We start from the raw sequence: 19,175 nt of genomic DNA, 5'->3' as shown, positions 1-19,175 counted from the left end.
TATGCCTAAGAACTGTTAATAATCATTTTCATTTTTGAATTTGTCCAATATTTGCCTGCATAATAGGAAACGTTCCAGCTATGCTGTTCAAGATGGTTCAAAGTATATCTTGCTGAATTGCAGTGGAGCTAATAAAATGCATCAAAATATGAGCACAAGCTATCAGTCTTTTTTAAAGTTTGCTCATTTTATATGAATGTAGTTTAATGGCTGGCCCTCGGCCACTTCTCATTTTCCAAATGTGGCCCTCGGCTAGATCAAGTTGAGTATCCCTGTCCTATACTGACCAATGAACACTTTTCTTAATCAGTGAGGAGAGCAGAATCCTGATTTTCAGTCAACTGTTGATTCTTTCGTGTTAATGGTAAATGGACTAATTCTTATATTGGTTGGATTTCTACACTGAGCACTCATACAACACATTTGCATTTACCCATTCACACACTTCCATTTGAATCTAAGCTAAGTGCTTTTACTGTCTAACATTCACACTCCAACACTTGCACTGGAAAGCAAAGTTGGATTCAGTATCTTGCCCAAAGATACTTTGGCATTCAGCCCAGAACAGCCAGGAATCGAACCGCCAACCTTTCGATTGGTGGGTGACCTGCTCTATCTCCTGAGCCACAGCCACCCTAGGTTACTGAAAAAAATTTACTCACAATGTCAGAAGCCAAACTAATTTCCTCTATTTGCACAATTCTCTTCTGGTTGTTCTATTATCACATAAATGGCATTGTTTTCCATTAAGAGCTGCTAACTGATTTTTGCATCAACAAGAAATCAGGGTGCTGTCATTAATGTTTCATGTCTATTGCTGTGCTTTAGTGTTGATGGCCATTTATCTCATTTTTCAGCTGTTGTCCTGAAGAAATGATTGGTCAAAGCAATATGTATCATTATCATTTGTAAACCAATTACCAAATCACCATCTTCATCATCAAAGTTTTCATGTACAAAATAACATTTACTACAAATATCGATAGAATGCTTCTGAATTTTTCTATTTATTTTTTTTACTGACTTATTTAAAAAGGAACAAGAATTTTGGTTGAATTACTTCTATGTAGAAAAACAAACTCAAAGATGATCTTTATTAAAGTATACACCACAGAGACTCACTTGTTGATACAAAGCATTGGTCCTCCACTCCCTGACACTGTAATGGACTATTGCACTCAGAGGTGGCACAAACGTTACACAGTCGGCCATTACTTGACTGAGGAGCAGAATCTGAAACAGAAAAGAGCGTTTCATTTTAGAACAGAGAACATTTCAGCCAAAATCAGAATATTGTTTCCTTTTCCATTATAGTGTCTTCAATGAGCAAATTATTCATCAATTTGCACTTACTACCCAGAATCTCTGAGTTGCAGTTATCTGTGTTGCAGCACACGGCAGATGCGAGAGCACTTAGAAAACCCAGACTGACTGAAAATATCTGAGTCCCCGTGGATGGACACAGAGAGGGAGGGGCACATGCCTTGTAGATTTGTGTTACCTGAGTTCCAGATGAAGCAGCTGCAGATTCAAAGTCCAGTTTGTTAATGTTGACAGAAAAAACATCACAGTATTTGTAATTTAATGAAAAGTATCATATGACATGAAGACCAGACTACCTAGAATATTAGCTGTGATACACATCATCTCTGTGGAGCATGTATTTAGTACTGTGCTTGAACACATCTGATCTGTGCAGGTTTGACACTGAAGTGCTCCAGCTGCACTCAAGAAAAAACAGAAAAGTGATGATCACATTTAATAAATTTAATTGATGTGTTTTATATGTTTGTATGAGCAGGAAATTCTCAACATTTAAATGCAATATAGTAGATTTAATACAGCAATACTCATTTGAATAAAAAAAAAAACTCAAACTAGACCCTCTTTTACCTGCAGTACTGTAAAAATGAATGGAGTTACCTGTGCTGGAGAGTGCCCAGAGGAGAATCAGAGAAAAGATCGCCTTCATTGTGATGAACCGGTCAGTACTGCAAATTAGATTCCCTGGACTGTGATACTAAACTTCAGGAGCACCACTAGACTTTATATATTGAATAGATGACATCAAGATTGGGTGTGTTTGCATTTTTACAGCATGAATATTCCCACAGTCGTCTCCTCGTTCGTCAAATCGTAGTGGCAGCATACCTTACCACACCTTAAACAACACGCATCAATTTTTAAAGTACATCAAAACAAAAAATGGTAAAAGTCATCATTTTCTTCATTGTGAAAATCTAAATTGTCAGTTTTTTCTTTCTTCTTCTTCCTCACACTATGTTTTCTCTCCCAAGTGTTACTAAATTATATATCTAATTGGTTAAATTATATGTGTACTGAACAGGTGAACCTTAGGTGTGTTTACATTTTTAAAGCATGAACACTGAGACATGCAGTTTGTTCTTGTTCACATTATGTCAGTACACGCCCCACACCCTGTAAATTCAACGCATACTAGTGCGTCAAAAGTAAAAGGGCAAACAATGACTTGTATTTCCAAATTTAAATTGTCATTTGCGTTTGAATTTTTCATAGAGTTCACTTTTCTGTGTCTTTTTTTTTTTTCATATCAGACCACAATTGACTGATTTCACAAATTTCCTTAGACGAGCAATAGCTTTAACAGCTCTTCTCCAGTCTTAGATTTTGGTGAGACAGTCAAGTATTGTTCTCCTTTCTTGTACTTTAGTGCTGAGCACATGCACTGTTTTTAGCTCTGGGTCATTAGGAATACCTTCAATAACCTAGTTTCAATAGGTAGCTCACTTTGCCACAAAAACTCTGGACCTTTAAACCAATTAGATTTGAGTAGCTGTTGGTCCCCTTGATGCAGGGTCTGCAGGATTATTTTCAGATGGCATATGATGTCACTGATGTGGGTCTGTGAGTGACCTTATTCTTTGAATCCTGTTTGCCACAAACACGTGAAATCTTTTTGCATCATTATTCACGTATCCCAACACCACCTTGGCATCTGTTCAGAAATGTTCTTGAAGATCAGTTATCGCCAGTTCGCCTTTTAACATTACACTTGTTCTTGCTGCAACGATTGAAGCCGTTAGATTAAGTCTAGGAGCAGTAGTGACTTTGGTTGGGGCTACATGTGCCTTTCCGATGACTAGAGCACAATGGACATCCCTTTTGGAAGTGACTGTTCTTAAATAACTACATTGTCTGTAGCCTTTCACACTAGCGTCTGAAAAACTGTGTAATTCACATTATGTAATGTCTGTACTTTCAGGTAGGGTACACCTTTGAATTCTCGGCTTTGACAAGTTTTGAAGATCTAGAAGCCAGTATTCCCACTGTGTATAGATAGAGTTGATCAGAAATTGGCTTGTCCCATCCGACCTTCTCTTGGCATAACTGTTGCAGAATTTTTTTTCCTTTTAGGATGAAGGGTGTCACAAATCCCAGTGGGTCATACACTGATGCTACTGTGCACAGGATTCCTCTCCTTGTCATTGGATGCTCTTTACTTACAAAACAGGTCATTTCTTTTTTTGTTTAATAAGTCCTTCATAAATCCTGTTCACTACAGTCTACTTACAAATATAAGCAGAGACATTATGCATCAAAACATAATGTCGCTCTCCATGGCATCTCCAGACTCTGTCACGTCTGTCACACGTGCTCAGTGTGAACCTGCTTTCATCTGTGAAGAGCACAGGGCGCCAGTGGCGAATTTGCCAATCCTGGTGTTCTCTGACAAATGCCAAGCGTCCTGCACGGTGTTGGGCTGTAAGCACAACCCCCAACTGTGGACGTCAGGCCCTCATACCGTCCTCATGGAGTCTGTTTCTAACCGTTTGTGCAGTCACATGCACATTTGTGGCCTGCTGGAGGTCATTTTGCAGGGCTCTGCCAGTGCTCCTCCTGTTCCTCCTTGCACAAAGGCAGAGGTAGCAGTACTGCTGCTGGGTTGTTGCCCTCCTAAGGCCTCCTCCACGTCTCCTGATGTACTGGCCTGTCTCCTGGTAGCGCCTCCAGCCTCTGGACACTACACTGACAGACACAGCAAACCTTCTTGCCACAGCTCGCATTGATGTGCCATCTTGGATGAGCTGCACTACCTGAGCCACTTGTGTGGGTTGTAGAGTCCGTCTCATGCTACCACAAGTGTGAAAGCGCCACGAACATTCAAAAGTGACCAAAACATCAGCCAGAAAGCATAGGTACTGAGAAGTGGTCTGTGGTCCCCACTGCAGAACCACTGCTTTATTGAGTGTGTCTTGCTAATTGCCAATAATTTCCACCTGTTGTCTATTCCACTTGCACAACAGCATGTGAAATTGATTGTCAATCAGTGTTGCTGTCCGAAGTGGACAGTTTGATTTCACAGAAGTTTAATTTACTTGGAGTTATACTGTGTTGTTTAAGTGTTCCCTTTATTTTTTTGAGCAGTGTGTATATATATATATATATATATATATATATATATATATATATATATATATATATATATATATCCATCCATCCATCCATCCATCCATCCATCCATTCGCTTCCGCTCATCCTGTTCAGGGTCGCGGGGGGGCTGGAGCCTATCCCAGCTGTCACAGGGCGAGAGGCGGGGTACACCCTGAACAGGTCGCCAGCCTGTTGCAGGGCCAACACAGAGACAAACAACCTTTCACACGCACATTCATGCTCTCATTCACACCTATGGGCAATTTAGTGTAGCCAATTAACCTAACCCCAGTACGGTGGCGCAGTGGTTAGCACTGCTGCCTCACATTTAGAATAACATCTGGAAGGCCTGGGTTCGATTCCACCTTGGCCCAGGCCTCTCCCTCTCTCTGTGTGGAGTTTGCATGTTCTCCCCGTGCTTGCGTGGGTTTCCTCCGGGTACTCCGGTTTCCTCCCACATTCCAAAGACATGCACTTACTGGGGGTTAGGTTATATATATATATAATGTCACATAATAATAATAATGAAAGCTACAGCGCGTGAGAATACAGTGACATTATTAAGAAAAAACACAAATTTTTTGCGATGATGGTTGCAGTGTTGCCATTAAATACTTTTGCTTTCCTTTCATGGTAAATAGAAACTTGATGTATTCTGCACATTGTTGCTTTAGGATTCTGCCCTATCTATTCTGTATAGCTCATTCCTTCTTTATAAAGCCTGCAGAAGCACTCAAACTTCTTTGACTGGCTCTAGTTAATGTAAAACCTGTTTTTTTTTTGTTTTTTTTTAAAAAGGAAAAAGGTGAAAATACATTTGAACAGTCACATTATGGGGCCACATCGTGACACTTAATATATAATACGCCTCATTTTTTATTTGTTTTTTAATCTTTTTATTTGATTACTAAAGAATAATGAAAGATACAGCATGTGAGAACACAGTGACATTATTAAATGTTAGGAAAAATTAAATAGCCTGCATCATCTATGCTTTATTCACAAAATAAATAAATAAACTGTTGCAAAAGTAGCATTATCGACAATGTACTGCACAAGAAATCAAGCTTCAAGTGGTCCTTATAGAAACCTTCGTGTAGCTTTAATTCAGTGAAATTTTTTTTTTTTTTTCTCTTCAGCTCTCAGCGGAGACGGTCGCACTTTTCTTCTCTCCACAGCCCTTCCTTTTTACCCTGCTTTGCTGCTTGCTGCTTTAGAGTCTCTCTTCACACAACTTCCGAACTGGAATTTATAATTATGGATCTGGTTAGCTGGTCTCTCAACGCCATTGTTTTGATCAAATTTTCACCATGAGGAGATTGGGGGAAGGAGAACCCTATTCCCTCTTATCAATTGACATTCCAGCTGGCTACGTTATGGATTCCTGTGTGGTGTGGAAGATGACGTGCCTGGCCGTATTGTCAATGGAATACACACACATTTGGCTTATTGACACTGGGGTTTCCCCGAATTGGACCGGGAGATACCTGGTTTGTCGTTGCAATTCAGGAAGTCTAGGCAGCTGTCTGGCCTTGGTAAGGCTGCTTATGACGGGAACGCGGGAAGGGTACAGACTCAAACTCAGACTCTGTAAATGTGGAGCTGAGTCTGAGGGGTAAGATCTTGGAGATGTATGTATCTGTTTCTGCACAGTGAAGGAAAGAACCAAGAAGATTCGGATGAATTGGATTTTTCGCCACAGAGAGGTGCCTGTAAGACTGAAGGCTGTCAACAATTTAATCAGTACAGTCTGTACCAAAACAAGTCATAGAATCAGGAATTTGACTCCCTGGCAGCCTTGGACTGCCGCTTATCAAATTGTCTCCGGGATGTTTGTAAACAGATGCTCTATGCCCCCGCCGTCCTGTCTTCTTCTGACCTGTGTTGGACTGATCTCCCTGACCTAGCCACTGATGAACTCTACATCTTATCAGAACTGTTAGCTGAGGAGGGAGTTTGAGTCAGCTCCACAGTAGCCCGCACACGCTTCATGGACTTATGGTGGAATGTCCTTGGCTTATGGACTCATTGCCAGCCTTGACCAGGAATTATGTTGAGGTTAAAATGCCTTCAGTGTCTCAGCCTTCAACTCCCCAGCAACCTCAGCCGCTGCAGCAGACTTCAAGCCACAGTCTCCATCTCAGTCAGCTGTAGCTCCAGCCTCCCCTCGGTCTCAGTCAGCTCCAGTAGCTCTCCCTCAGTCCACAGTCAGCTGCTTCAGTTTCCCCAGTGTCAGCCCCTCAGCCTTAGCTTCAGTTCACTCGGTCCCCTCAGTTCCAGTTCCTGTCTCAGTCCGCTCAGTTTTGGTCCCTCAGTTCCTGCTCCCTCTGTAGTTTTGGTCCCCTTAGTTCCCCCAGTGTCCGCACCACCAGTTTCCCCTCAGCTTCAGTCAGCTGCAGCAGCTTCATCCCAGTCAGTTCCCCTAGTGTCAGCTGCAGCAGCTTCCCCCCAGTAGCTCACGTCAGAGCCTCAGTCAGCCATAGCAGTGGCTTCCCCGCAGCTTCAGCCTTCAGTGTTAGCTGCAGCAGCTTCTCAGTCAGCGCCCTTATTACCATCATCCTCTCCACCACCTGCACCCAAGCAATCCCCAAAGCAGCCCCAGCTGTCCAGGGAGACAGCTGTGTGCCCTGCACCGCAGCCCCAGCCTGCGCATCCGGCACCTTGCCCTGAAGGTCCCATTCAGCCCAAGAGTCCGGCTCAGTCTGAGCCGTGTCTGGAGCCCAAGGGTCACGCTCGGTCCAAGCCTCCTGTCTCGTCTCGCTGCCGCCGCTGGGAGCACGGTTGGCTTCCCGTCTGGTCTCCTCACTGCCGCCGGGAGCGCGGTCAGCCTCCCATCAGGTATCCTTGTCACCACCGCCGCTGGGAGCACGGGTCGGCCTCCCGACGAACCTTGTGTTCCCCAGCCTGTGAGTTCTGCCCCTTGGCCTGGGCAGCCCCTTGAACAATATGGACTGTTTTTCGAGCCTTGTGCCTTTGTTCTTTGTACGGGCCCTGTGTTTTTGTTTTCAGGTCTTTGGCCCTTGACCCCCCTGAACTGCTTCAGCCCTCTTCGTTCTGATCTCCTGAACTGGTTGTTGGACTGTTTTTTTTCTGGCTTTGTGCCGCAGATTTTGGTTCCAACTCTGTGGTTTTGCTTTGTTTGTTGGACTGTTATTTCCCTGGCAGACCCCCTGAACTATTTTGATTTGTTTGGACTTTTGGGTTTTGAAAAACTTTGTAGAAATAAATGATTCTCCAAACACATCTTCCTCTTTAATTTGGCAAACAGGAAAAGCTGTAATAAGGGGAAAAATCGTATCTTACTACTCATATAAGAAAAAATGGGAACAAAAACAAAGATATTGAGGAAAGAATCAAACAACTAACAGACAGAAACAAACACAACAATCATGGAAAGAATTACAAAATGCTAAATTACAACTGGATAATATTTTATCTTTAAAAAAATGAATTTATATTACAACAACTTAGATATAATAACTTTTTTTAAAAATTTAATAAATAAAGCAAATCAGCTCCAACCTAAAAAAGAAAAATCACTTATAACAGTCAAAAATTCAACTGGGCAATACACACAATCACCTCAGGATATTAATCATATTTTTTATAGCTATTACCGGAATTAATATTCAGCTGAAAATAAACCTAATCCAGAAAATATTCATTAATTCTGTCGTGCCTCAGGGGTCTGGTGTGTGTTGGTGTGTATGTGTGTGTTTTTTCCTCTGTCTCTCCTCCGTAATGTGGGCGTGTTTGGAGACTGGCTTACGGGCCTCGGGGCGGCTACCACCTGAGACTCCTCCTTCTTGGGCAGGCGTTCCGTGGCACTGCTCCACACCTGTGCCGCGTTGGGTAATCACGCAGACTTCTTAAGCTGCCGGCAGACCTTCATTCTTCGCTGGATCATTGTCTAAGTCACAGTCAGTGGTGGCCGCTAGTATATTGATTCTCTACTCGTTGTTCCTTGACTTACCTGCTTTTCGCTCCTTGACCTAGATCCGCTGTGGAAGCTCCTGCATGTTTTGCCCCCATCGCCATCTCGTCTCCAGACGCCGCCTGCCACGCTGCCTCGCTGCCTCGCTTCACCCCTGCCGGAGTCTGGCCTGCCTTCCCCCACATCACCCCAGCCATCGCTCACGCGCTCTGGATTTCCCTCGGCAAACCTCACACCACCAGTCACCACCCACCACCCAGCCTGCGCTCACCCAGCCCCTTTCAGGAAACTCTCACTCAACTACGCACTATCAATAAATCATTGTCACCTTTTAAGCGTTGTCTGTGTCCCCTCCTTCTCCACGTCCTGACAAATTCCTTTATAATGTAAATTTACCTCATTTATCTAAAGAAGATACAGATTTCTTTGACCTACCTTTATCTTCCAGTGAGTTACAGTGTCCCTTAAACCAAATGCCTAATGGCAGGGCACCAGGCCCTGATGGATTCTCTGCAGAATTTTAAAAGCATTTTTGGTTCATATTATCACCGCTGTTCTTCGGAACTGTGACAGAGATTAAAAAAAAACAACGATCTAATCCAGGCCTATTCAATTACTTTTTCTTCTGGGCCAGATTTGAAAATTTTGAGATGCCACTGGGCCGAAGACCCCTACTTATATTATTTCTTGAGATTTAACTCTAAATATGCTAACACCTCAACTAAGTCATAAAAATAAATAAAGGAATTCACAATAAAGGCTTTATACTAGGGGTGGGACTTTAACGGGTTAATTTCGATTAATTAATTACGGGGAAATTAACGCGTTAAAAATTTTAATGCATTTTAATCGCACTTTGCACCGTGGAACGTTTCTCAGTGCACGAGTTCCCGGCATACAGATTATATCGACGCGCAATGTCCAAATTAGGGGCCGCATCCTGCGAAGGACCCGGCCCACGTCTTTCGCAGCCCACGAACGCCACAAAGGCCGGAAGTGAGCAGCTAGCCTTCATATCAGCTGCCGTCACCTCTGCGTAGCTCATGTCGCCTAGCAACCGTGAGTGCGAAGCACAGCTGTGTAAAAGCAGCTGGTTAAACGGAGAACGAACTTTTTCTCCTTTTTGTGGTTTAAGTCTTGAATTCAAAATAAGCTGTTAAAACAAGCATAACACATTTCAACATCAAGGAATACAGCTGAGGGAATGATTAATTTCCAACTATAAGTGAGACATTAATGTTGAATAAAACTATCCAGTTATGATGCTTAACTTTAATTTCAGGTGTTTGCTTATCACAGGAGCACTTCCACCCTTCATTGGTCTGTGTAGTAGACTGGTGGGAAAATAAAAAAAATTTTGAAGTTTAAGCTTATGTATATTGATTCATTCATCAACTAAACTTAAATTAATATTTATCATGTCAAATATTGAAATGCGATTAAAATGCGATTAATTTCGATTAATTAATTACAAAGCTTGTAAGTAATTCGATTAATTTTTTTAATGGAGTCCCACCCCTAATTTATACTGCATCATTTATTGATGAGCAAAATAATTCAAGTGCATTGCAAATTTTAACATTTGGTCCAAACCTTGACCAGAATATTTTTAACAAGGCATTGTAACGGGGGCTAACTGCAGGTGGAGAGTCTAGCAAGATTAGCTAGGGCTAGCACTAGCCACGCCTGGGTAACTCATAAACATAGCCGACAAGATTCCGAATACAGTGCCTTTATTTGGCAGAACTTACGACCATCAAACGCCAGGTCTCCACGGCTCTACATAGCCAGATCATACTTGACAATAGGCACAGAGAGTCCCGCCATCAGCTTGTCACAACGTAGAGCTCGCGCTCCAAGATGTCGGCTGGGTGGGCATCAGCGGCGTTCTGCAGTGGTTCTCAGTCCAACACACACAACAAGGAAGAAACACCACCTTGTGGCATCATTCAACCTTGCAACATATCCCATCCCTGTTGCTCTGGCTGTTACATATTCCCCCCTGGTTACAATAAGGCTGTCCTCAGCTGTACACAGCAGAAAAAAATCAGCCACCCAGTCACGGTCACACCAGGGGAGGTTAGCTTTGCCTTAATGGACGAGCCGGACAAAAAGCAAATTATCCACTTACACAGACATCCGTGGCTGGCGATCGGGAAATCGACTGAATCCAGTCCAAACCTCGGTCGGTGTGCTCGAGAAGAGGTCCAAGAAACAATGTTCGGGCGCCAATTTGTAACGGGGGCTAACTGCGGGTGGAGAGTCTAGCGAGATTAGCTAGGGCTAGCACTAGCCACGCCTGGGTAACTCATAAACATAGCCGACAAGATTCCGAATACAGTGCCTTTATTTGGCAGAACTTACGACCATCAAACGCCAGGTCTCCACGGCTCTACATAGCCAGATCATACATGACAATAGGCACAGAGAGTCCCGCGATCAGCTTGTCACAACGTAGAGCTCGTGCTCCAAGATGTCAGCTGGGTGGGCATCAGCGGCGTTCTGCAGTGGTTCTCAGTCCAACACACACAACAAGGAAGAAACACCACCTTGTGGCATCATTCAACCTTGCAACATATCCCATCCCTGTTGCTCTGGCTGTTACAGCATCTATTCACCACACATATGTTAAATAAAAAAAAAAATGTAATAATAACAACTTTTTGCAACAGTAATGTCTTCTATAACATTTTAGATGTATTTGCAAAAGTGCATTTGTTGAACTAGAAAGACCAACTGATGCAGTGCATTAAATATTTCAACAAAAGAAATTGCACCAAGTGAACTCTTAATAACTGTAAAATTAAAGATTCTTCTGCATATTCAAAGTAATGCTGACTTAATGAGTTCAGTCTTTGGGGTAAAATAAAAAGATTTATCAGTCCAAGTCTAGTCCATCGAAACTGGCTATTGGGACATGGAATGTCACCTCTCTGGTGGAGAAGGAGCCTGAGCTAGTGCGTGAGGTTGAGAGATACCAGCTAGATATAGTTGGGCTCACCTCAACGCATGGCCTGGGCTCTGGAACCAGTCTCCTGGAGAAGGGCTGGACTCTGTTCCAGTCTGGAGTTGCCCTCGGTGAGAGGCGGCGAGCTGGGGTGGGTATTCTTGTATCCCCCCGGCTTGCTGCCTGTACGTCGGAGTTTTCACCGGTGGACGAGAGGGTAGTTTCCCTGCGCCTTCGGGCTGGGGAACAGGTCCTGACTGTTGTTTGCGCTTATGCGCCGAATGACAGTTCAGGGTACCCACCCTTTTTGGAGTTGCTGGGCGGGGTGCTGGAGAGTGCTCCATCTGGTGACTCCATAGTCTTGCTGGGAGACTTCAACGCTCACGTGGGCAATGACAGTGAGACCTGGAGGGGCGTGATTGGGAGGAACGGCCTGCCCGATCTGAACCTGAATGGTGTTTTGTTATTGGACTTCTGTGCAAACCACAGTTTGTCCATAACAAACACCGTGTTCGAACACAAGGATGTCCATAAGTGCACATGGCACCAGGACACCCTAGGTCGCAGGTCGATGATCGATTTTGGAATCGTATCATCAGATCTGCGGCCGTATGTTGTGGACACTCGGGTGAAGAGTGTCCAAAACATATGGCCGCAGATCTGATGATTTGGACACTCGGGTGAAGAGAGGAGCTGAGCTGTCAACTGATCACCACCTGGTGGTGAGTTGGATCAGGTGGCGGGGGAAGATGCTGGACAGACCTGGCACACCTAAACGTATTGTGAGGGTGCGCTGGGAACGCCTGGCAGAAGCCCCAGTCCGGGAGATCTTCAACTCCCACCTCCGGCAGAACTTCGACAGCATTCCGAGGGAGGCTGAGGACATTGAGTCCGAATGGACCATGTTCCGCACCTCCATTGTTGAGGCTGCTGCTCAGAGCTGTGGCTGCAAGGTGGTTGGTGCCTGTCGTGGTGGTAACCCCCGAACCAGATGGCGGTCACCGGAGGTGAAGGGAGCCATCAAGCTGAAGAAAGAGTCCTATCGGGCTTGGTTAGCCTGTGGGACTCCGGAGGCAGCTGACAGGTATCGACAGGCCAAGCGGAATGCAGCTCGGGTAGTGGCCAAAGCAAAAACTCGGGTGTGGGAGGAGTTCGGTGTGGCTATGGAAAAAGACTTTCGAACGGCATCGAAGCGATTCTGGCAAACCGTCAGGCAACTCAGGAGGGGAAAGCAGTGCTCCACTCACACGGTTTATAGTGTGGGTGGGGTGCTGCTGACTTCAACTGAGGCTATAGTCAGACGGTGGAAGGAATACTTCGAGGCCCTCCTGAATCCCACTGACACGCCTTCTGTAGTGGAAGCAGAGTCTGGGGATGAGGGGGATGACTTGACCATCACTGGGGGTGAGGTCACTGAGGTAGTTAAACAACTCCTTGGTGGCAGAGCCCCTGGGGTGGATGAGATTCGCCTTGAGTTCCTGAAGGCTCTGGATGTTGTAGGGCTGTCTTGGTTGACACGACTCTGCAACATCGCGTGGAGATCTGGGGCAGTGCCATTGGATTGGCAGACCGGGGTGGTGGTCCCCATCTTTAAGAAGGGAGACCGGAGGGTGTGCTCCAACTTTCGGGGGATCACACTCCTCAGCCTCCCCGGTAAGGTCTATGCCAGGGTGCTGGAAAAGAGGGTGCGTCCGTTAGTCGAACCTCGGATTCAGGAGGAACAATGTGGTTTTTGTCCTGGTCGTGGAACGCTGGACCAGCTCTTTATCCTCTCAAGGATATTCGAGTGTGCGTGGGAGTTTGCCCAACCAGTCTACATGTGCTTTGTGAACTTGGAGAAGGCATTCGACCGTGTCCCTCGGGGTGTCCTTTGGGAGGTTCTGCGGGAGTATGGGGTGTCTGGCCCATTGTTGCGGGCCATTCAGTCCTTGTACAACCACAGTGAGAGCTTGGTCCGTATAGCCGGTAATAAGTCGGATTCGTTTCCTGTGGGTGTTGGACTCCATCAGGGCTGCCCTTTGTCACCGATTCTGTTCATAATTTTTATGGACAGAATTTCTAGGCGTAGCCAGGTGGCGGAAGGCTTCTTCCTTGGTGGCCTCAGAGTCTCATTTCTGCTTTTTGCAGATGATGCGGTTCTGTTGGCTTCATCAGGGGGGGGGCCTCCAGCTCGCAGTGGAACGGTTTGCAGTCGAGTGTGAAGCGGCTGGCATGAGAATCAGCACCTCTAAGTCTGAGGCCATGGTCCTCAGCCGGAAAAGGGTGGAGTGCCATCTCCGGCTCAGGAACGAGTTCTTGCCTCAAGTGGAGGAGTTCAAGTATCTCGGGGTCTTGTTCACAAGTGATGGGAGAAGGGAGCGGGAGATTGACAGGCGGATAGGGGCTGCTTCTGCAGTGATGCGGACGCTGCACCGGTCCGTCGTGGTGAAGAGGGAGCTTAGCGTAAAAGCGAAGCTCTCGATTTACCGGTCGATCTACGTTCCTACCCTCACCTATGGTCACGAGCTTTGGGTAGTGACCGAAAGAGTAAGATCGCGAATACAAGCGGCAGAAATGAGTTTCCTTCGAAGGGTGGCTGGCCTCTCCCTTAGAGATAAGGTGAGGAGTGCGGCCATCCGGGAGGGGCTCAGAGTAGAGCCGCTGCTCCTCCACATCGAAAGGAGCCAGTTGAGGTGGCTCGGGCATCTGATTAGGATGCCTCCTGGCCGCCTCCTGGGTGAGGTGTTCCGTGCATGTCCCACCGGGAAGAGGCCCCGTGGTAGACCCAGGACACGCTGGAGAGATTATGTATCTCGGCTGGCCTGGGAACGCCTTGGGGTCCCTCCGGATGAGCTGGAGGAGGTGGCTGGGGAGAGGGAAGCCTGGGCTTCTCTGCTTAGGCTTCTGCCCCCGCGACCCGGCCCCGGATAAGCGGAAGAAAATGGATGGATGGATGGATGGATCAGTCCAAGCAGGGTTAAAACGGCGATTTTCATTGTCAATTTTACGTTTTTGAACTGTCAGTGATATATTTTGGCGGTTGTTGCACTTGGAGAGAGTATTCTGGGCTGGCGTTGCTAATGGTGCGTTCAAGTACAAGAGGAAGGGCGGGAATTTTTAAAACTGTCACAGCAAATATGATTTAAATGCGTTTTTGCAGCTTACATTGGGTCAGTCAGGGGGTGGGCCAGTCAAAGTGGGTTCGCGGGCCAGATGTGGCCCCAAGGCCGCTAATTGAATAGCCCTGGTCTAATCCCTTCCCATATGAACACAGCAGCAATAAAATGGTTACTCAAACTTGATAAAGATCCTACTCTTACATCTAGCTATCGCCCTTTGTCTTTAATCAATACAGGTATTGAAGTTATTGCTAAGGCACTTGCATCTGGGTTGGAAACAGCTTACAGCTGCTTCCTTCAAAAATCCATAATGACTAAACAGGATTCATCAAAGGAAGACATTCTGCCAATAATATTAGAAGGCTACTCAACCTTATTAGACTGGCACAGCTTCAAAAAACAAAATCAATAGCAATGTCACTGGATGCAGAAAAAGCCTTTGACAAAGTTAACTGGTCTTTCTTATTCACAGCTCTTTACAAATTTGATTTCGGAAAATCATTCATTCACTGGATAACAACTCTGTGTAATTCACCAAAAGCCACAGCCATAGAGGTGCCAGACAAGGATGCCCACTCTCACCCTTACTTTTTCCAGTTTTCATTGAATCACTAGCCACTGCAATATGCCCGAAATACACTGCTCAAAGAAAATAAAGGGAACACTCAAATAACACATCCTAGATCTGAATGAATGAAATATTCTCATTGAATACTTTGTTCTTTACAAAGTTGAATGCGCTGACAACAAAATCACACAAAAATCATCAATGGAAATCAAATTTATTAACCAATGGAGGCCTGGATTTGGAGTCACACACAAAATTAAAGCGGAAAAAGCGGAAAAACATACTACAGGCTGATCCAACTTTGATGTAATGTCCTTAAAACAAGTCAAAATGAGGCTCAGTATTGTGTGTGGCCTCCTCATGCCTGTATGACCTCCCTACAATGCCTGGGCATGCTCCTGATGAGGTGGCGAATGGTCTCCTGAGGGATCTACTCCCAGACCTGGATTAAAGCATCCGCCAACTCCTGGACAGTCTGTGGTGCAACGTGACGTTGGTGAATGGAACGATGTCTCAGATGTGCTTAATCAGATTCAGGTCTGGGGAACGGGCGGGCCAGTCCATAGCTTCAATGCCTTCATCTTGCAGGAACTGCTGACACACTCCAGCCACATGAGGTCTAGCATTGTCCTGCATTATAAGGAACCCAGGGCCAACCGCACCAGCATATGGTCTCACAAGGGGTCTGAGGATCTCATCTCGATACCTAATGGCAGTCATGCTACCTCTGGCGAGCACATGGAGGGCTGTGCGGCCCTCCAAAGAAATGCCACCCAACACCATTACTGACCCACTGCCAAACCGGTCGTGCTGAAGGATGTTGCAGGCGGCAGATCACTCTCCACGGCGTCTCCAGACTCTGTCATATCTGTCACATGTGCTCAGTGTGAACCTGCTTTCATCTGTGAAGAGCACAGGGCGCCAGTGGTGAATTTGCCAATCCTGGTGTTCTCTGGCAAATGCCAAGCATCCTGCATGGTGTTGGGCTGTGAGCAAAACCCCCATCTGTGGATGTCAGGCCCTCATACCATCCTCATGGAGTCAGTTTCTAACCGTTTGTGCAGTCACATGCACATTTGTGGCCTGCTGGAGGTCATTTAGCAGGGCTCTGGCAGTGCTCCTCCTGTTCCTCCTTGCACAAAGGCGGAGGTAGCGGTCCTACTGCTGGGTTGTTGTCCTCCTACGGCCTCCTCCACATCTCCTGGTAGCGCCTCCAGCTTCTGGACACTACGCTGACAGACACAGCAAACCTTCTTGCCACAGCTCGCATTGATGTGCCATCCTGGATGAGCTGCACTACCTGAGCCACTTGTGTGGGTTGTAGAGTCCGTCTCATGCTACCACGAGTGTGAAAGCACCACCAATGTCTATTCCATTTGCACAACAGCATGTGAAATTGATTGTCAATCAGTGTTGCTTCCTAAGTGGACAGTTTGATTTTACAGAAGTTTGATTTACTTGGAGTTATATTGTGTTGTTTAAGTGTTCCCTTTATTTTTTTAAGCAGTGTATAATATCAAAAGGTATTCAATCCTCTCTATCAGAACATAAAATTATGTTTATATGCTGATGATGTTTTGCTATTTCTACAAGAACCTACAAACTCAGTGCAGGAAGTATTTAATCTCATAACAACCTTCTCACAAATATCAGACTATTCTAATATATTCTATATTAATAGGATGAATAGCTACTATAAAAATGAAAGTTTTACCCCAAATCAACAATTTTTTCTCAATGGTTCCATTCAAACCTACACCCAAATGGTTTTAACTGCTAGATTCAATCATCATAAAGTTCTACTGGAAAAATTAAAAAAGCAAAAATTTGTGTTTCCACTCTCCAGAAAAGCAAAAAGTAATGGAGGTTTGGATGCAACTAATTTTTTGTAGTACTACTTAGCTAACCAGATACAATATATTATTAAATGGATTCACCCAAATAAAGCCCACAGCTTGGTATTGCTATGATTTTGAAAAAACTGCTACAGCACCCTGCCAATACCTACAGGCTACTATAAAATGGGGTGTTATAAACATTCGTAGTTTGGCACACACCAGACAACTGAATAATCACCCTACAGAGGTCAGATGTTATTCATGATATTGTGACTGGTCACTGTGTTTCAGCATAATATGTGCAAAGATACATATTAAACTGAACTTTATTGTAATAAAGGCAGTCAAAATATAGCTCAGTTATTCATTTCTTTATGAGTCTGAAATTATTTTAGTATAAAGCATGCTTACTGTATTTTTTGTTGAATATTTCCTTCCCCTTTGTAGCAAGGACATCAACTGGCTCTCTGCTCCTTTGCTGCTCACGTCATGTACTTCTCAGTTGGCCTTTTGACAGTCAAATTACATAACAGCTGCGTCCACCCCAGTGTCTCAAGATTGGATACCATCAACAATGTTTAGGATAAGAAGACTTGTTAAATATTAAGAATGCATGACAGTACCATCTATAGGTGCAAATGTTGAGACAAAATACTGTAAAGAAAATGGCTGTTCCTAACAACCTGAAGCTGCTAATTCTCTCTCCATTTGTGTTATCCATTCATAAACCATTTTCTTCCGCTTATCCGGGGGTTGAGTCACGGGGACAGGAGCCTAAGCAGAGGAGCCCAGGTTTCCCTCTCCCCAGCCACCTCCTCCAGCTCATCCGGAGGGACCCCAAGGCGTTCCCAGGTGTGGGGGACCGAGTCTAAAACAAGAGGAGTCACAGGTAATATTAGAAAAATAGGGTTTTTTATTTTAACCCAAAAAATTACAATTACAATATACTGAGCTCATAAAAGAGGTCAAAAAATGAACAAAACTGAACTCAGGCAAAAATGTGAACAAACAAACTAGCTGCACAAACAAAACATAACTGACCCAGCTAAGACATGACACACAAGGGTATATATGCTGGCTGATCAGACCATTAACACACAATAGGGATAACTAAACAGAATACACCAACTATACCAAACACCACAATACAGCTAAGTTTGTTAATAAACTAAAACCCCAAAAAAACATAAAGCAAAATCTTAAAGCTCCCAAATACAAATATTCATTTCAATGGAAAAGCTTTATTTAACTAAAGAAACTCGAAGTCCCCTCCCCTCTACAAGAACTGGTGGTGCAGTCCAATTTGTCCATTGTGTTCAGGTGTGGTCAGCCCTGGCCACACCTGTCAGGCAACTCCCAAGGATCACACCAGGTAAGTACCGGTAAAGGAAACAAAAACTAATTATGAGCATAAACAAAAATTAACCATGGGTTGAGAAAAATACAAGTGAACTAAATGTGCGCGGTTACACATAGAACAAATGCATTTAAAACAACCAATTTATTGCAAACTAAAATGATGGTTTTTATATGAATAGTTCATAAGGGAGTTACTGACTTTGATGGAGTGTGGCCATAGGTTTGGCCACCACACCAGGCCAGCCAAGAGATATAATCTCCCCAGTGTGTCCTGGTTCTACCACGGGGCCTCCTCCTGGGGTAACATGCCCGGAACACCTCACCCAAGAGGCAGCCAGGAGGCATCTTAATCAGATGCCTGAGCCACCTCAAGTGGCTCCTTTCGATGTGGAGGAGCAGCGGCTCTACTCTGAGCCCCTCCCAGATGGCTGCACTCCTCACCTTATCTCTAAGGGAGAGGCCAGCCACCCTTCGAAGGAAACTCATTTCTGCCGCTTGTATTCGCAATCTTATGCTTTCGGGCACTACCCAAAGCTCGTGACCATAGGTGAGGGTAGGAACGTAGATCGACCAGTAAATCAACAGCTTCGCTTTTACACCAAGCTCCCTCTTCACCGTGACAGACCGGTGCAGCGTCCGCATCACTGCAGTAGCAGCCCCGATCCGTCTGTCAATCTCCCGCTCCCTTCTCCCTTCACTTGTGAACAAGACCCTGAGATACTTGAACTCCTCCACTTAGGGCAGGAACTTGTTCCTGAGCCAAAGAGGGCACTCCACCCTTTTCCAGCTGAGGACCATGGCCTCAGATTTAGAGGTGCTAATTCTCATGACAGCCGCTTCACACTCGGCTGCGAACCATTCCACTGCGAGCTGGAGGCTACTCCCTGATGAAGCCAACAGGACCGCATCATCTGCAAAAAGCAGAAATGAGACTCTGAGGCCACCAAGGAAGACGCCTTCCCCCACCTGGCTACGCCTAGAAATTCTGTCCATAAAAATTATGAACAGAATCGGTGAC

At 45.1% G+C, this 19,175-nt stretch overlaps 1 protein-coding gene across 1 annotated transcript; it reads right to left on the bottom strand.

The window, feature by feature from the left end:
* Positions 1 to 1,096: 1,096 nt before the first annotated feature.
* On the bottom strand, positions 1,097 to 1,972 carry LOC115778589 (phospholipase A2 inhibitor and Ly6/PLAUR domain-containing protein-like). Its single transcript, XM_030726703.1, has 4 exons — positions 1,924 to 1,972; positions 1,620 to 1,721; positions 1,354 to 1,521; positions 1,097 to 1,233 (listed from the first exon to the last, which is right to left on the bottom strand). Exons 1-4 carry the CDS (start codon positions 1,970 to 1,972, stop codon positions 1,097 to 1,099), a joined length of 456 nt encoding a protein of 151 aa, XP_030582563.1.
* Between the last annotated feature and the right edge of the window lie 17,203 nt (positions 1,973 to 19,175).

Source organism: Archocentrus centrarchus, chromosome 4 (assembly GCF_007364275.1).
Source record: "Archocentrus centrarchus isolate MPI-CPG fArcCen1 chromosome 4, fArcCen1, whole genome shotgun sequence".
Classification (NCBI taxonomy): domain Eukaryota; kingdom Metazoa; phylum Chordata; class Actinopteri; order Cichliformes; family Cichlidae; genus Archocentrus; species Archocentrus centrarchus.
Note: the sequence above shows the minus strand (reverse complement) of the source record. Positions and strands in the feature narration are given on the sequence as shown.

Excerpts from the sequence above, each read along its gene's own strand:
- LOC115778589 (XM_030726703.1), bottom strand. The coding sequence starts at position 1,972 with ATGAAGGCGATCTTTTCTCTGATTCTCCTCTGGGCACTCTCCAGCACA. Across the intron at positions 1,722-1,923 it reads CTGGGCACTCTCCAGCACAG|CTGGAGCACTTCAGTGTCAA; the intron begins GTAACTCCATTC and ends TCTTGAGTGCAG. Across the intron at positions 1,234-1,353 it reads CAACTCAGAGATTCTGGGTA|ATTCTGCTCCTCAGTCAAGT; the intron begins GTAAGTGCAAAT and ends TTTCTGTTTCAG.